Source organism: Xiphophorus couchianus, chromosome 2 (genome assembly GCF_001444195.1).
Source record: "Xiphophorus couchianus chromosome 2, X_couchianus-1.0, whole genome shotgun sequence".
Classification (NCBI taxonomy): Eukaryota; Metazoa; Chordata; class Actinopteri; order Cyprinodontiformes; family Poeciliidae; genus Xiphophorus; species Xiphophorus couchianus.
The window spans coordinates 29,768,876-29,787,826 of record NC_040229.1 but is presented as its reverse complement, the minus strand read 5'-3'; the positions used below and the strand labels follow the sequence as shown (position 1 = coordinate 29,787,826).

The 18,951-nt window shown below is 42.6% G+C and overlaps 2 protein-coding genes across 7 annotated transcripts in view; both read left to right on the top strand.

The window, feature by feature from the left end:
- peak1 (pseudopodium-enriched atypical kinase 1) overlaps positions 1-12,880 on the top strand; it is a 95,175-nt gene extending 82,295 nt beyond the window's left edge. For all 5 annotated transcript variants that reach the window (XM_028033484.1, XM_028033452.1, XM_028033467.1 and 2 more), the window contains 2 exons: positions 4,528-5,345; positions 8,774-12,880. In XM_028033484.1, coding sequence (XP_027889285.1) covers positions 4,528-5,345; positions 8,774-10,102 — 2,147 coding nt within the window. In that variant the 3' untranslated portion in view covers positions 10,103-12,880. The remainder of the gene's footprint in view (positions 1-4,527; positions 5,346-8,773) is intronic.
- A 1,647-nt stretch (positions 12,881-14,527) lies between these two features.
- Positions 14,528-18,951, top strand: part of syt12 (synaptotagmin XII) — a 31,719-nt gene continuing 27,295 nt past the window's right edge. The window contains exon 1 of one of the 2 annotated variants that reach the window (XM_028043253.1): positions 14,528-15,010. The gene's annotated coding sequence lies outside the window, so the exon portion shown is untranslated. Of the gene's footprint in view, positions 15,011-18,914; positions 18,938-18,951 lie in introns of those variants that run through there. The other variant, XM_028043261.1, reaches the window with a different exon arrangement.

Here is an 18,951-nt window from a genome sequence, read left to right as displayed (position 1 = left end):
AGTTCCCCCGTGTTGACAAATCGCATCAATATTTCAGGGATAAGCAGAATTTCTGCATTTAGATAAAAATTCAGACTGTGAGTTTATTTTGAGAGTTGATTGGTGCAGTTGATAGAAATGTGCAGAAACACACATTATGCTTTTAAATTGAAATCAAAGCCAGGAAGACATGGAAGAAAATTGAAAACTTCTATTGGAAATCATTGTTAGGTATCCAAAATGGCCAGTAATCATCTCCACGGTGATGATAAAAGGTCTATCATTACCTGTTAGCCCAGTAACAATTACATAGATTAGATAATGCTTAAGGGAAGCAAAGCTATCACGGAGTTTTTATTAACTTCTGTTTAAAAATGACAGATAAAACGAGAATATGGCCACAGAAAATTTGTCAAACACAGAATTCAAGCCACAGGAAACAGTGACGCATGATGGTTCAGGCATCAGTTGATATGCAGCTATTTATCATACTATACTGTCAGGCTTGTTTATGACATGATCATGGATCAGTTTGAATATATAAAACTGAAGATGTCAAGCTTCACTAAGATGAAGAGGAAATGGGTGTTTCAACAAGGACTCCCTTTTCTCAGGTGTCAGAAAGTGGGTCAACTCCATTCAACTCACATTTAAAGCAGTTCTTCAAAACAGTTGTTGTAAAATTAAATATAAAGGATTCACAGGAACGTAAACTCTTCTAGCATAAGTCTAGAAATAATCGTCAACTAATTTAGCAATCAATTAATCGTTGACTGAAGTATACAAACTCAAAACAAAAGGCCACTTGCTGAAAAAACAACACAATTGAGCAAAAACTTCACAAAATTTCATACATGTAGTTTATATGAAAAAAAAAGTTTAAAATATGTTTTACACAGAACTCTTCCAGTGGCAAAGTTTTAGCTTCATCCAGTTTGAATTTTGTAACGAAAAAAACCTATCCAATTATTAATAGATAAGTCCGAAAATTTCAAAACGATTAACCCTACACTGTATTGATGTTAAGTCAAGCAGAAAGGCTGAGCTTTTCACACGTTATCAAAAGTATTTTTTTAGCTGCAAAATGCACAGGCATGCACAGGCATGCTTCAAATGATCAGGCATTCACTAAGGAAATACTGTTTTATTGCATTTTAGACAATAAAATGTTTTTTTTATTTAAAAAAGAATTTAATTACTGGTTTATTTGCATCATTAAAAAAAAATTATATAAAAAGGCTTAAGTGATTAAATAAAAAATCTGCAGAATGTGCCACTATCTGAACCCTGGATGACTAAAACAATCGCTAAACTTTGAGTTTTATTTACCAATTTGGGCACAATGTAATTCGAACACAGCTGTTAATGTGTCAAAGAAACGCCACCACTAGAGAGTCTGTTGAAGCACAAAGAGCAGATCACTGCTTCAGTAAAGGCGGGCACCGCTGGCAGGTGCTGCTGGCCTCTTGAAACATGAAGCTGTGGTGAGAGAGGGAAAGCATCGGGCCGTGATCAGGCGGTGCGATACAGAACGAGAAATAGAAACAATGTGAGAGTGTGGGTATAGTGGAGCAGAAACATTAGTGAGGCGCTTCACATTGCACATGCCAGCGGGTGGGTCTCTCTCTTTCTGTTAAATGACTCATCAGGGACTAAATATGTTTGCTGTTCTGTGCTACTTGCTAATTAGACTTTAAGCGTGTGTGAACAGCGTTTGTGTTTGTGAAGCTCAGAGTGCGCACTTGTTGTTGTGGTGGTTAGATGTGTTGGGATTGTGTTAAAAGCTCCCTGGATGTCATCTGATGAGCTGCCTGCAGCCTATTTTTACTTTGCTACACGCTGCTAATGAGAGACACGGCAGGAGAGTGAGAGACTGTTGTTTTAACGAGAAACTTTCCAGAGCGCATCACTTCTTGCTTGCCGACGGGGAAGACGATCACAACCTCTGCTTTGAGACCCACACCGAGTCAACATTGACGAACTGACTTGCCCTCCCTCTTGCTACGTCTTCATCTCACACGCATGCGAGCGTCTCCCTCACTCGCCCGACTGCACCAACTTGTGGTTTAATCAGAGCGTCAGGCAGGAGGAGGCAGAGCGCTCGCCGCCTCACTCGGCGCAGGTGGGAGAGTTGCCCATTTCCACCAGCGACTTCGCACAGACTCTGGAGATGGGAGCAGAGAAGAGTCTTTCCCTCCGCCTCCCCGCTCAGCTGCTGCGCGCTGTTAGCTGAAAACTGTTAGAGCATTAGTGGAAGTGAGGTAGGCTTGTTTTACTTGCTTTCCTCTCCTGGTGTTCATCTCTGTTTCTTCTGTATCTGTCATCTTGTCTTACCACCAGGACCCTCCCACCTCAGCTTTGTTGTTTCAAATCTGCCGAATCTTAAATAACTTTGTTACATTAAATAACTTTCCCCAATTAGTTACCGGAGAACAAAATTAGAGGCAGGGAATGTATCAGAATTTTATATCTTAAAAATCTAAAGTCTGTAGAGATGAAAGTGAGCGTCGCAAAACACTGAAACCGTTTTTTTTTACCCACTGCCTTCTATAAATTTGAAGGAAATTTCTTTTAATAATTTTGATGATAGTCTGATAAAAACTAATTGTATTAAAATGTATGCATTTTATTGAAAAAATACGTAACCTTTTTTTACTTCAGACCTAACTGTATTTTGGTATGTAAGGGTTGCCAAATTTCTATTTGTTAAATGCCAAAATAATAAGAGATCATTTCTTTTTATTTATTTAAAGAAGTCTACACACATTTCCCCAATATTTTTTAGAAACGTTTGAGTCAGACATGTCCAGTCCAAAACACATTTTGTTGCTTTGTTTCTTATGCCACTTTGTAACAAATGTAACAAGACCCATATACATTCAAGATTTAGCTTCCTGACTAATGTTCGCACATGTTGCTTCAATATTTGCCCTTGATGTTCTTTCTTCATGATGTCATCTTTCTGTGAAGTCCAGCAGTTCCTTTCTGCAGAACAACTCCCACAAGACATGATGTTGCAAATCCCCACATCCCACAGATTAGATTGTGCTCTAAAGCTTGTAAATATCCCCCATTTCCCTCCAAATGATCATTTGGCCAAAAACTTACATTTTAGTTTCATCAGACGTCAGTACATGTGTATTAAGATGAATGTTTTTGTCCCTGAGGACACTTGCGAACTGTAATAAAGCATTTTTTATTGCTTTTGGAGGAAGAAGCGGAAGAAGCCGCTCAGCTTCTTCCTTGCTGAGCAGCCTTTCAGCCATTATTAGTGTTTCGCTGTGGAGAACGGCGCTCTCCTAACACCTTTAGGCTAGCATCTTCACAAAGTCTTTTGTTGTTTTCCCACCCGATTAGTACTCTGGGACACAAAACCCGTCTTCTTCCTAAAGATTACGATGGCTGGAGTTTTCTGTGCTTTTATAATTGCATATACTTGAATTAAAACAGATAAACCTGACACTCCAGACTTGTAGAAATTGCACCCAAGGATGAACTGGAGATGTGGAGGTCCACAATTATTTTTCGTACCCAATTTCCTTTGATTTTTGCCATGATGACACAAAAAGGAGCAGAGAGTTTGAGGCGTTGGCTTAAAAATACATCCACAGGTGTGCCACATTCCTCCATCTAACTCAGCATGTCCCTGATGCGGGCTAGGCATTGTAACCTTAATGCTTGCAAACCTTGTAAACTAATAAAAACTTCCCCATCTTATAATTCTTGCCATTTACTTTTTATACAGCATGTAAATACCTAGTTTAGATGTAGTAAATAAAAAAATAAGTTATACCATTTAATTAATTTGGTTTAACTATAGTAACACATCAAGTTATGTAATTCGGTTGAGTCACAACAGAAGATCCCTGCGACTGGACAAGGGAGACGTCTGCTTCCTTGAACGGATTACCGCAGACTGCTGGAGGAACACATTAAATCTATTCCCTCTAGGGAGGATTACGGAGACTCATTTACTTCATCCCGACTGCTCTGTCCAAAGACTTTGACTACATCTCTAAGGCGACGGCAGCGTGACTTCCACGTGAGGAGTTGCTCATCCTGAGTTTGTAATCAGTTGCATTTTACACAGTGTGGGGGGGATGATTTGCTAAATCGGATGCCTGGACCACTCTGATGGGATCAGTAAATCTCCAGAGCAGTTGACTGGAAAGGTCATCTTCTGTCTCTGTGCAGCCTTACAGTTTTATCCTATAGGAAACCAGGGGGTTTCTTGTGGAGTTAAATCAGTGCTGGTGTTGGTCTGTGACCTTATGAACCCTGTCCTTTTTTTAATACTTATCATGCAAAGGGCACAACCTTTAGTCTTACTTTTATTTTTAAGTCCTCAGGTAAGGATTTCCACATATTAATGGGTTGCAACAAAAAAAAACGGTTTGACCAATAAAAGTTTATCAAAAAGGTACCTTTTGTTGCTGAATTGCCCCACAAGTTACTAAACCTCCAGATTTATGATAAACCAAAAGGTCACTGACACCTGAGGAGCTTGACCTTCCAAACATTTAAAAACTCATCTTTCTTTTCCTGCAGGTCAATCAAGAGCCAACATGATCCCACTGAAACAGCCACGGAACCTCAAAGCCTCCAACGATACTTTGTCCTCCATGGAGCTTGAAGGCTCTACGGAGCAGCCAGCATCTAAAGCCACACCGCCGCCTTTGCCCAAGAAGGTTGTCCCTCGCTCCAGCACTGAACCCAGCCTCGGGGTCAAAGAGCCCAACCAGGGAGCCCTCCGACCCCGGGCAGAGGCTAAACCAGGCGGCACCAACCTGAGCGTGGCCAACCCTCTGTATGACTTGGACTCTACCTGGGAGACAGCTAGCCAGTGCTCCTCTCTGAGCTCTGAGCCACACCGAGCTCATGACCATGAGAGCGGCGACTCTTTGGAGAGATCATCTGCCTCTGCAACCGCAAGCAAAGCTCGCCTGACTAACAGCGTGTCTGCCCTCAGCCCCCCGCCTACCGCTTCCACACCAGTCACTACCTCTGGCAGAGACAAGAGGGTGTTCCCAAGCACAGAGTCTCTGGGCGGAAGGGGTCGGACTGCGGGCCGTGGAGCCGCTGGCGGAGGGGCCTCCAAACCACACAGACCCGCTCTTTACAGAGGGTTGGACAGCTGGGATGAGGTGGTGGGCAGGATCCGGGGACTTCACACGGACACCCTACGGAAGTTGGCGTCAAAATGCGAGGACCGCTTCATGGCCGGCCAGAAGGACCACCTTCGATTTGGCACTGACAGCTGGTCACACTTCAGGTTGACCACCGGCAAACCGTGCTGTGAGGCAGGGGACGCTGTCTACTACACTGCTTCTTACGCCAAGGACCCACTGGTCAACTACGCCATCAAGGTGAGCATCAGGTAGTAGCTCAGTTAGTTTTGCAGGATGACCACCTTATCCTAACAGCAGGTTTATTATTATTAACCTGGTTATTAATAGTTTTATACAGATAGCCTTAATAAAAGTTTGACCCTTGGCACTCTTTGATAAACTCATGAATGAATGGTAGCGGTACAGCTCCTTGAAGGCATACCTCTTGAACTTTTTCACATTTGTCATATTATTGCAATGATAAATGCTACGCTGATTTATACACAGCATAGCAAACATGCTCTTGGGGTGTTGCATAGCGCCCCATATTCAAAGGCTATATACCTCAATGCCACCTCTCGAGTTCGAGTCCCGTTCTCAGTTCCTCTGCTGTATCCACTTCTCTTTGTCTTCCCCTTTTCTCTCTGCCCCTTTTCTGTCATATTCTGTAATATAAAGCTTCCATATTTAACACTTGCTCACTATGTCAACTAATTTCATAGTGATCTTTAGTATTTTATATTATAGAATAAGTGTAAGGGACAGAACTGTGAAGAGTCTGGAACTTTATGACCTGAGTAATGGACAATCCAGGTACAAAACTTGTTAGAGGCTTCAAACGATGTACAACTGAGGTTTTGATTCATTGTCCAGCCAGACAGAAAACCTAAATACACAGCCTTCAACTATAGTTTGGGTCAAACCTCCTCAGCCTTGTAACAGAATCTGGCTAATGACCTAAATATTTGATTCAGACATCTAAAAGCTGCCAGACACCAGCCCCAGGGACAGAAATTTGAAACTCTTGATTTAGATCAAAACATATTCATGGGTTGGAATGGCCTACTCAAAGTCCAGACCAGAAACCAACTATGAATATGTGACAAAACTTACAAGGTATTGTTTGCTGATCCTCATTTGGCGCTGCCTATGAAATAAGAATATCCAAAACTCCTTAAAAACCGGCAGCTGCAAAAGTATCAAAAGAGGATTCAGGATTTTAAATGGAGATCACATTTTTCAGATGTTTTATTGTTTAACCAACCTTCACAATTATGTTCTGCTTTGTGTTGGTCTGCCACAGAAAATGCCAACAGAATACATTACAGTTAACGGGACAAAGTTTGAAAAAGTTCAAGGGTGTGAATGTTTTTGAACTCCTTTATAAATGAGCTTCATGATATTGGTTTAATTACACCTAATAAATAAAAGTGATTGTGAATTACACACTGTAATACTCCAGTTAATAACATAATCCCTAAATGCTTCATGTAAGGAGTGTTCTCTTTGACACCAATTTGAAGAAAATCCCATGTCCGGTGGCGGTTGCCTTAAGAAGTCCTCATGTTTTGTTTGTTTGATGTTGACTCCTCCCACTTCCTCTACAGAAGCAGAGTGTTTACCTAAAAGTGCTGCCACTTAAACTTTGAGCCCTGAGGATACGTTCTTGTGCAATAAAACCTATGCGTTCACGTATGTGTGCGTACAGACTAAAAGGTTGCAGTGGCTGGAAGAGTTTAAAGAGTTAAAGTAGACGCTGCACTATTCATAAAATATATATTTTTTGAGTTTGACTGGCCTTCAAAGCTTTGTCTTTCCAGGCTCGAATTCACTCTTGTGTTGTATAAAACAAGGGTGGCATAAGCAGCAGAAAACAAACACCAACATGCCAGTTTTCCTTCGCTAAAGCTTGAAACCTTTACCCGTTTCTCGCTAAAACTGATTCAGACATACTCAGAGAGTTAGAAAGTAATGCTGGCTGATGTGTAAATAAAATCTCCATAGACATGTTGGCAGCTTGACGTATAAGACTTAAGAATTGCCATGGAGAAAGGAATTGGTTTGTAACAGTAATAAAACAACACTAACCTGCTGGTTTATAGCCAATGTCTGCAGGACAGAAACAGTGCACAGCTATTTAATCCTGAAAAACACACAGACACTCACATGTCAGGACTCAAGTGATTAATCAGATTGATCATGATGAATCGCTCATTTAAATAATTGCAAACTAATTTAGCAATCAATTAATAGTTAGCTGGATTATGCAGACTCAAAAAAAGGCCATTTGGTGAAAGAGTAACACATACAGAACAGCAATTAAGCCAAAACTATAGTTTTTACATTTTTCATTTAAGATAAAAAAAACTTTATCTATACATATGTTCAACCCAAAAGGCTGAAGTGGTTAAAAAAAATAGATTTTTTTTAATCCGATTAAGCAATTAACCAATTTCTAAAATGATCATTATCTGTATCTCTAATATACAGTATATTTAAGTAAGATAAGATTTATTTTGTCATTGTCATCAACAGATTACAACGAGATTGAGATTTTCTCGACTCGAGTTAAAATGTAGGTTATGTGTACATACATAATATAGTATACTGTATATAAGTATATTTCTTTATCATTTTGACACTGTGAAAAAAAATGCTGACTGCTTCAGTTAAGAAATATATTCTCAAATGGGAACAAGGTGGAAAAAACATAGACTATTGATATCAACCCAGTTTTACTTATCAAACCGTGACTGACATGTTAAAACATTGCACTTCCCTAAAAACAATCAAATTAACAAGTTAAGGGAAGTAAATTTCCTTTGTGCTTTATTAGAGCTAATTTTTTCCAGTAGCCGAGGTTTTCTTCTTGCAGAATTAAAAAGCCATTTACTGCTGCTCAGAGGCATCCCTCTGTTTCTTGTAATCTCACAGACCATTACACTTCTGGGAAACTTTGTGTGTTGTTGTTGTTGTTTGGCTGACCGTTCCTGAGCACCAGAACCCTCATTAATTCTGATAACTTTGGGTAAGTGCTCTTCACACAGTTTTAAAGTTGGTCATGTGATTTTCCACAGTTAGCTCGACGCGCGTCTTGCTCCTTATTTTCCTTTTCTCTGTCATAATGCACTTCAGCAGAGACATAGTGGAGATCACTGCTCCCTCGCACTTTAATATGTAAGAGCACCATCCACCTTCAGTTTTGAAATGTTATGTATTGCACCATTTTGTAAAATGGTAAATATTGCGAGAAACAGTACTATTGCTTTTTTATTACCATTTTCAGGTAATATATACAGTAGATTATGGCATAATAATGAAAATTTGGCCTCTCAAATGCCAATAAATCTAAATTTTGTGAAGAACATTTACATTGAAACTAAATGGAAGATATTTTAGATATCCAAAATAAAAGAATAAAAACAAAAAAAAATACGACCAAAGCCATAAATAAAATGGATTATGTAGTCTCTAAAAACAAAAATGCCCTTGAAAAATTATTAAACATCAGAATGGAAATTCGTTTTGTTTTATCATACTATCAATTGTTTAATTGCTTACTGCAACAAACTTATTTATTGCCTTTTTTGTAAAACAATTGAAAAATGAATAAAAAGTACAGAAGCTGTACTTTTTAAAGTAAAGGAAATGGTAAAAAATTAAAATCTGCTGGTTTTAATTTACAGATCTGTCGGAGTCATGTGAAGGAGACACAGCAGCAGTTTTTCCACAGCCTGGCGGTGAGACAGAGCCTCCCTGTGCACTTCAACATCCAGCAGGACTGCGGACACTTCCTGGCTGACGTCCCCGCCCGACTACTACCTTGGGAAGAGGAAGAGGAGGGAAAAGATGAAGAGGAGCAGGAGGAGGAGCAGAGAGACAAGAATCATGAAGGACAGACAAGGCTGGACACAAAACCGACAGACTCTGAAGCATCGAAAGCTAAGTTGGATGAGGTCCCGGCGGCGGGGAGCATGAACTCGGCGGGCCAGCTGAGGAGCCGAGTGGTGGTCATCACTCGCGAGGTGCCCTTTCAGACAGTGGCGGACTTCGTGGGAGAGGGCGCGGCCCGGCATGCTCACAACCCCGAGCTGTACGAGCGTCAGGTGTGCCTCTTGCTGCTGCAGCTCTGCTGCGGCCTGGAGCACATGAAGCCCTTCCACGTCACGCACTGCGACCTGCGGCTGGAGAACCTGCTGCTGGTCCACTGCCAGCCCGGGAACCCCTGGAACCTGGACATGCTCGAGCCCAACAACAACAGCAGCAGTAGCAACGGCTTGGGGGCCTCCGCCGCCACCGCCTCCACCTGCCCCGCACGCCTCATCATCAGCAACTTTTCCCAAGCCAAGCAGAAGAGCAGCCTCATGGCGACCAACCAGGAAACCCTGCGCGACCAGTCGCGGCTAGCGCCCGAGATCATCACGGCCACGCAGTACCGCAAATGCGACGAGTTCCAGACTGGGATTCTCATCTACGAGATGCTGCATAGACCCAACCCGTTCGAGGAGACGCCGGACCTGAAGGAGCGAGAGTACACCTGGGCGGACCTGCCGCCGCTGCCCGTCAGGTCGCTGTACTCCCAGGGGCTGCAGCAGCTGGCCAGGCTGCTGCTGACGGTCAACCCGTCGGAGCGGATCCAGATGTCCGAGGCGCGCGCCTGCTTGCAGTGCCTCCTCTGGGGACCGCGAGAGGACCTGTTCCAGGCCCTGGGCTGCGGCGGCGGTGCCGGCCCCGTGTCGGGGGCCACCGCCAGCCAACGGGAAGCGACGCTGCAGAACTGGCTGGACCTTAAGCGGACGCTGATGATGATAAAGTTTGCGGAGCGTTCACTGGACACGGCCTGCAGCGTGAGCCTGGAGGACTGGCTGTGCTGCCAGTACCTGGCCTTCGCCACCACGGACAGCCTGGGCCGCGTGGTCCACATCCTGCAGCAGCCGCCGCAGCCCCACAACCAGAACCAAACCCAAACACATCCGGCACACGCCCACCGCCTGGCTCAGCCACAGCAACTCTAAGCTGTTACTATGGCAACACCTCCAACTTCTTCCCCTCTATCTCTGCTCCCTTCAGCTGATGAAGTGTGATGTAAGCTAATGGTGAGCGCCAGCCGAATGCGGAGCGGTTTGCTTTTCCCGTCAGACCACACGGCGAAAGAGACGGAGTCTCATCAAGCAAACAGCACGACCTCATGATCAAATCCCATTACTGCAATGTTCTTAAATCAAGTTCAGTAACGAGCTGAAGCACAGGAGCCTGCAGGAGTCAATCTGATCAGAAGCAGCAACAAGTTACCAAACATGGAAGGAGATTTTAGCCATCAGGTTCTTTAATGTTCTGCAAAGACAAAGCTCTAACGCCGGAGATCATCACGGATTAGATTAATTTTAGGGTTGAATAAAAAAAAAAACATGGAAGATTTGATATGGAAAAATAAGAAACCAAGATTTTTTAAAGGAATTTCTCTAAATCTAAATTTTAACCCCTCAACTGTCACCCCAAAAACACTTACAGGCAAGTCAGTGGGTCTAGGAGGACACTGGTGTCCTCATGACAGTTAAGTGGTTTAAAACTCAAAACTGATGAAGAGTAGATGATGACTCACTGAAACCAAAGATCAGCCACAAGCTGCCCACTACAGTAGGAAATGACAGGGTTATCTGGCTATATGAGAGACATGTTGGTTTCAGATCTGGTTTTGGTAAACCTTTCGATTTTGATTTTAGTTTAATATTAGAAGACATGAAAATATTATTGAATTGTGTCTTTTTAGCACTCTGTGATTAATTATATTAGGAGAAAAGGCAATGTCGCACTGTGTCAGCAATTGCTGTAAAAAAGGATTTTAGTAATTAAAATGAAAACAATTATTACAGAGTTGACATTAAAGTAGCTTTGTCAACTTTTCTTGATGTTTAGCAGCATTAGTGCCGTTTGCATTAGAAAAACAGGTAATTCCCAGATTTCTAAAAGGCTGTCAGCATTTCAAAAAGGATGAAACTGAGCAATTCTCCTCTCAAATGTTTAGCCTTCATGTTATGTGCTTGAAGTCTTGCTTTCTCTCGCTCTCTTACAGCCTGAAAGAACCGCAGTCGAATTCAGCTGTGAGCAACTCAGATTCAGTCTTTTGTTCAGTAACTTAACTTCGTTACCAACCTGGTTGCTCTTGGCATGGTTTGGTCATTATTCCAAAAAAAAAAAAGACATTTTTGAGTTACTGATTTCTAGTTTTAGCAGGACTGTCACATTTCATCTGAATGCACAGCAGGTCGATCTATTGCAGACTGGCCCTACGGTTTGCACCGCTCCACATTTTTAAATCTTGTTTTTAAAACCGTAAGCTAGTCTGCATTTGAACTGAATGCCTTTTCATTTCAGTTCGCCCTCACTGAAATGAAACTTGGACACATCCGCTCTTGGCTGCAAGCCTGACCTCCACTCAATGTTTGTGCAATGGATAGTTTTATCACAGTGGTTGACTAATTGACTCCTCCGTTAGTTTTTGTGGCACATAAACTGGTTTTATTTCAGTCCTGCAGCTTTTGGGGGGGGAATGAAAAAAAAAAAAAGTGAATTTCAGGGTGAACGACTTCTTCCATTGGACGGAATGTCTCGTGGACTGCAAAAAAGCGAGTCTTTGTTCATTTGTCTTGTTTTTGTCAAGTTGTTTTTCAACAGTTCTGAGTTATGGATGATATTTGCACACTGAGTCAGAGCGACGGCGGCCCTCTGCGAACGCCTGAGGTCATAAAGCGACGGATGACTGGGAAAAGTTGGGAATTGGACGATCTGGTGTTAGACATTTGAACTTTGCCGCATCCTCCTGCTGAACTGCATTTTTTAAAAGTATTTAAGCATCTTTGAAAGTAAATACCCAACCACTGGGATATGTTTCTCGTCCTCTTGTTCTAATCCAGCCAGTCCTGAAGTAAATCCAGCTCATCCGTCAGCTTTAACTAGAGATCGGTGTTACTGATCGCAGCGTTTTAGCTTCGATTCGGTAGAGTCAATGCAGGTACTGGAGTCTCCGATCCGCCATTCAGAATCTAATGTTGAACAAACTCTATGAATAACATCTTTAACTCTGATTCAACACTTTCTTTCACAAGTTTACTTGACTGGATCCGGTTGGTTTTACAGTGTACAGACTGCAGCAGAAGCGTTGCTATGGGATCGTTGCTTGCAGATGTACAGTAGCAACGCAATGGTCCACAAAATGGGGAAAAAAAAAGAAACAAAGTAGGAGTGAGTTTGTTACTGCGGTAGAGTGTGGTGAGAAACGTGTGTGGGACAGCACTGGTGGCTGGCCGCCTTTATTTAGAAAAATATATAAATTTAACCTTTTCTCTATTTTAATCTGCACACTGTTTTATTGAGTACAGAGCACCTCTATTTCTCGTTAGAGCCTGATAGTCATTTATTCATTGTTGCTTTACTTGACTTTCTTTCTTCTCGCATGTTCTGGAGGAAGAATAAAGTGAGTAGTTATCACTGTCCTACGCGAACATACGACCAGAGAAGAGCTCAGTTTTCACACGCCACAGTGTACAGTATTTTACTGAGTTTGCCTAATGAGGAGAACAACCACTTTGGCTGAAGGATGTCTTTTGAACCGGCTTTTGACCAGTTTGAATGACGTGTCGTGTGCTGATAAATGCCACTGAGTTTTAAAGGACAGGAGCTCTGTAATGTTTTCTGTGACTATGTGTAGAGTATGTCCTCTGGCTTCATCGCCGTTAATTGTTGAGCAAGTTAGCTGACTGTAACAGAACAATAAATATATGTTTTTATATATACATGCTGTCTTTGTGTCTTTTTAGCTTAACTAAGATTGTGTGCTTTGGCGACCATTTTCACACAGACAAGTTTTATGTTTCTATCCATAATAAGGCTTTATGTTGACTTTAATTCATCTGCGATATAACGCCTTACCCCAATCATAAAAAATAGAATTTCTTTAAGGTACAGGAATATATACAATAAAGGTGATCCGCCGCATTGGTCCTAATAAGGTCCATCGGTTAGTTAAGTAGTGAAAACTAGCCCCTTATTCTACGTTTTGCTAAGGTCTAGATTCGAGAAATGTTTACTTTCTGGGGGCGTGACCTCTGTTGAAGTTTTACATGTTACCCAATCGTCAACGTTTGGCCGTGACGCCATACGCCAGCTCGATGCTATGAAGCTTACCGGAAATTGCTCGCGGCTGTAACTGTCCTCCACTGTGAAGAGAGAAGTGCAGGCTGTTGATGTTAATTCAGTATTTGGAAGCACGGCTAACACGGACTGAATGAATCCATTCACTTCCTCCGCTGCCTTCGCTAAAACTACAATTTTGAAACGGCGCAGAAAATCAACATCCCGTTGAAATTTTACCGTAGGAATCCCCTTCAATGGGATTAAAGACCAGAGGGAGCAGTGAAGTGAGATCATAATCGAACAAAATGGCATAAGAAGGTAATAACCAAGCTAGAAGGTTAATAATGTTGAAAAGTTGTATACATGTAGCATAAGTAAACACACAGTAGTATTTAAGGCTAATAGTGAGCTATCAAATAATTGTTGCCAAAAGTACATATGTTACGTCATCCGAAGATTTTGAAGTGTAATGCAGGTGGTTGTCTTATTTTCTAATTAAAAAATGAAGGTTTATTCTTTGGCCACCAGAGGGAGACATTTCCCAGGCAGAGAAAACCTGAACCTCTCGTCTTTACTCGGTTATATTGTCCACTTCTTCCACAATACATTATAACCCACTCACACGACAAACATTCAAAAATAGATCTTAATGAAGGGCGGGAGGCCATGAGCTTCTTTCAACCTTGTCCAGTTCGCTTGTAACTCACATTATGTAAAATATATTTTAGTTATGAATTGAATTTCAGTTCTCTACAGTTTATAGATAAGGCAGCCCTTAACAAAAAAACATTTCACAAGATTGATCAAATTCATATCTGAAAACAGCCAATCAGAAGTCAGGCGTCAGCACCTAATCCCGCCCACAGAGTTTGACGGGTAAAATGGACAGATTAAATGAATTAAATTAAAACAGATTGATTAAACCCTAAAATACTTAATATTAAGTTTTCAAAATGAAATCAGAACATTTAAATGAGGCGCACATATAGTTAGTTCCACTTTTAATCACTTATTTCTGTATTTATTTCTGGTTTTAATAAATTTATGACACATTTAAATCATTGTTTCTCATTTATTGTCATTTCACGCTCCGTATTTGTGCGCCTTGCCCACCTCTGATCCAGACGCCTTACATAACTTCACACTGAATCATCGCTGACGGCTCAGATCTCAGGAGCTGAGGGAAGACTCGGGAGGTTAAGAGGAGGATCTTCCCCTGAAACTCTCTCACTCACACCCCTCCCCATCTTGTTTCTGTTGCCCCTCACCCTCTCCCAGTGATTGCGTTGCATAATCGCGGCGTACAGTGTGTGTTTGTGTGTGTAGCGAAGCAGGTAGCAGCTCCTCCAGGCTCTTGCTCTCCCTCTCTCCCTTCCCTTTCTCTCTCTCTCTCTCTCTCTCTGTGAGTGTGTGAGCTGATCAGCATCAGCAGCGGGAGGCGGTGGACGCGTTTCTCTTGCATCCTGGACCGGTTCAGGTTGCGCTGCAGGGGAGGGACTTTGCTTGTGCAGACTGGGCTGAGCTGCAGCGGGGATGCATCAGGCGGCAGAGACGGACCTCTGAGTTGACTGGAGAAACCCACGGCCTCCTGTTTCCTCTGAGAAAGAAGAAGAAGAAGCGTGAACGCTGTTTCTCTACCTCCTCTTCCCTCCTACCCCGCCACTGGGGGCAAATAATCCCCGAACACTGCCGGAGTCGCTGGATGGAGAGAGTCGCCTGAAGAAGGGAGAGCGGTGGAGTTGCTCTCCTCCTCCCCCCTTTCTCTCTACTGCACCAAAAGAAAACCCCGGGTAAGCTCCTCTCTCTCTCTCACACATACACACACACACACACACACACTCGCCTGCCTCTTTCCTCTCATCCTGCTGCTTTTGTTGATGGGATTGTCTTAAAGCAGGTAACTGCGCCCCTGAAACTGAACGGCGCTTTTTCCTCTCCCTGCCTCACCATCAGGATCCAGTTGGTTTGTGTCTTATCAGTACGGAACAGGTTGTTTCCAGATGTGGCGGTCCAGGGTGCAGCATCCTGTGGCTCAACTCCAGCTGAAGGAACTTAGAGCAGGTCAGGCGTCCATGATGCCCTCTAGAGCAACCTGAAGGCAGCTAATTAGCCAATTTAATTTAATCTCAGTATAAATCCAGCTGCTTTGTGAAGGCCTACGACTTTTAGAAAACAAAGTCAGGTTTAACTGTGTAGCTCATTTAAGGAACCAGGCAGTGCAAAGTGCTTTACACCATAAAAACATAAAACAGAAACCAATCATGAAAAAAGCAGCTAAAATTACATTTTGTCAAATATACATCACAATGTTCTATTTACTATTAATCGAAGGCAACTCTAGGCAGGTGGGTCTAGATTTAAAGGAAATCAGTGTTTCAGAAGTTTTGCGGTTTTCTGGAAGTTTGTTCCAGATTTGTGGTGCGTAGAAGCTGAATGTTGCTTCTCAATGTTTGGTTCTGGTTCTGGGCTTGCAGAGCAGAACCAAGTCACAAAGTCACCTGCTGACATTGTAATGTAGAGCTGCGTATCATCCGCATAGCTATGGTAACTAATCTTAGCTCTTGTTATAACCTAAGCTAGTCGGAGCGTGTAAATAGGAGGAGAACCTTGTGGTACCCCGCATGTGACTTCTGCATCAGAGGAGCAAAAAAACAGCAGACAAGTCAGGGAGAAGATTGTTAGCTAACAAAGTAGAGATAAATACAGGACAAACCTGTTGGAGAATGTTAACGCGTTAGAACGACCCAGTCAAAGTCCAGAGTTAAATCCAATTTGGTCCCGGCGGCAAGACTTGCGAAATAACTAATTGCTGTTCACACACACTTCTATCGATGATGACTCAAGAGTATCTAAATCGTTCCCACACTTTTCAGATTTATGTTTGTAAGAAACTTCAAAAACAGATTCTTCAAATTCATCAGCCTGTTTTTCTCAGAATCTGTTTTCTACAGTGACAAACACTAATGGAGGCTGTTCCACTGTCTGATTGATGATTAATCCAGATTTTGGTTAGCACCATTTGACTAAATCCTCATTCAAAGGGGGTTCTAATCTAGAAAGGTAGGAAACCGTTCAGACGTTATGCAATATGCAGACTCCACTGTTGTCTTAGGGTCGATCCTGGGAATCAGTGTGTGCACGGTGATGAAAACGATGCTGCTTGAGCTTTTAATTTCGGGTAATCCCATTAGATGATGCTCACCGTAGCAACACGCCGTAATGTGGTTTAATCCTCCCTCCTGTTCTGTCTCAGAGGCAGCCGAGGGGCTTCTGGCACCTTCTGGATGCTCATGCTGTCATGCTAATGTGTCCATACTGTTTGGTTCTGGTACAAACACAAACCGTAGGATAGACCGGCAGAAACAAAGGGTGGTGTACCTTTGCGTATCCATCACCCTTGTATCAGTCTTTTGCACCAATAGGCTGAAATATTCACCTGTTTTTCTAGTTTAAGTTCAGGCAGACTGGACAGCTTTCAAGTCAAAGATTGTCAGTTTGATTTAGATTTGGACTTTGACTGGGCCATTCTTACGTGAATTATGCCTTGATCGATGGCATTCCTTTGGCTGCGTTCACACTGCTGCCTGAAGTGACCCAATTCCGATTTTTTTGCCGTAAAGCGACCTGTATCTGATCTTTTCATGGCAGTCTGAACAACACGGGTCGGATTCTCTTCGAGTGCGACCCAGACCTCTTGGGTATCCGATAGTATCCGATTCAAATGTGACCTAAAGTCGAGGTCGCATTCATCCGACCTGAAGGTCATTCATACTCCACAAATGTCACTATTCTGCGTCCTGATACACACAAGCGGGGAAAAAACAACAACCATGATGGACTATAATGAGGATTAAGTTGTTGATATGCTGCTCCGTTCAACTGTGTAAGCTAGGCTCCAGCGTTAGCCTCCATGTTTACTTCTGCAAACACAGAGCACTTCTTCTTTTTATAGTGATTGGCAGAACACTGAGAACAATGACGCTATTGCGCCCTCTACTGCTCATGGAGGACACTTCCAGGTTGTTTGCCCGTTCAGACTGGAGAACACGTACAGGTCGCATATATTTGGAAGTGTGAACGGCCACGGCAAAAAAAAAAATCCAATTTGACAAACAATCTGAATTGGGTCACTTCAGGCTGCAGTGTGAACGCAGCCTTTGTAGCTCTGGGTGAATGTTGAGGACGTTCCTGGATCAAGGTAAACATTTCCAAACAGTGCTGTGGTGGCGTAGTGGTTAGCGCGCCCCAGGTTTGGAGGCCTTAGTCCTCGACGCGGATGCCGCGGGTTCGACTCCCGGTCCCGACGTCCTTTGCCACATGTCTGCCCTCTTTCCTCGCCCTCTTTCCTGTCTGCCTACTGTCGCAAAAAATACGAGCAAAAACTCTTCGGAGAAAAAAATGGAAAAAAATAAAATTTCCAAACAGCCTCAAGTGTCTGTAGCTTCAGTCTGGTTTTCTTCCAGGGTTATTCAGTACGCAGCTCCATCCGTCTCTCTCACTCTTTGAGGTAAACAACAAGAATGACACAGCTACTAATTAGTCCTTTTTTGAAACTTTAATCTAAATTTTTGAGATATGGTCTTAAACTTTTTATGCCTACTGCCTATTTCAGTTTAATGGTTGTTTCAGATTTTTTTTTTTGTCTCATTCTCATCTCTTCATGTTGCGTTTTGAAGCGGCACTTAGAACCTTCGTAAAATCCAAAAGTGCAAAACGTAAATTTTCTTGTCATTTTTCAACTGGTCATAACATTTTGATCGGGAGAATATTTACCCAATGGACAACGATGGGAGCGAAGCACTTTGGGATTCACTGGCTATACAAGTTCAAAGCCATTTACCAATGATATAATTTAAAGGTAATTCACTTTATGAATGTTCCTCTCCATAGGATCAAACATGTGTCTTTAGAGATCAGTAGAAAAGTGCAGCGTTCCAGTAGGGGGCGTAGCCTCAATGCTGCTTCAGTAAGCAGAATGCTAGCTTAAATACAAGTGTATTTGCATGAAATGTGCTTCTTATAGTCAAGATTGTACAAAATAGAGTATTTTTTCCCCCAAATGTATTTTAAATTCAACCTTCACTACTTCAGGTTTATTTCTGTTCATTTCCTTACATTTTTCTTCAATTGAAACCCCTGGAGAGTTTCGGACTTGCTGAGAATGTTGCAACCATTGGATGTTTCGCCTGATGGAAACGGGTTTCGTTTTGATTACGTGCGGAGTTTGTTTGTTGGTACAAAAAGTTCTCTTACACTCTCCTCTGACCACAACACCTAGTTCTTGTTGTGCCCCACATGATTCACGTAAAACAGAACTTCTGCACGGGCTTTCTGGAGCGATGGCCAGATTTGCGGGCCGCACCACTTGTACCAGAAAGGCTACGTCACTGTGATGTGTGTTGATGCGTCGTCTCTGTTCTCCCTCCCGTTTGGGGGGTTTGGCTGGTGTTTGATAGCTTCTCAATGATCTGTTCCAATGTGACGGAGTGGGTGTTACTCCGCCTTCACTCAGCTGAAATACGACCCGCTCAGAACTCAATTCCTTCACCAGCACTCGCAATCATCTCAGCTATTCCTTTAACACGTACCCTGCCTCCTCGCGGTTTCTCTCATTCCCTCACACACGCACGCACACATTTCCCTTTCCTTTCTGGACTCATTAGAAGTATTATTACATTAGGGAAGCACTGAGATGGAAACTGAAGACGTGAGACTTTGTGAGTCCTCAGAA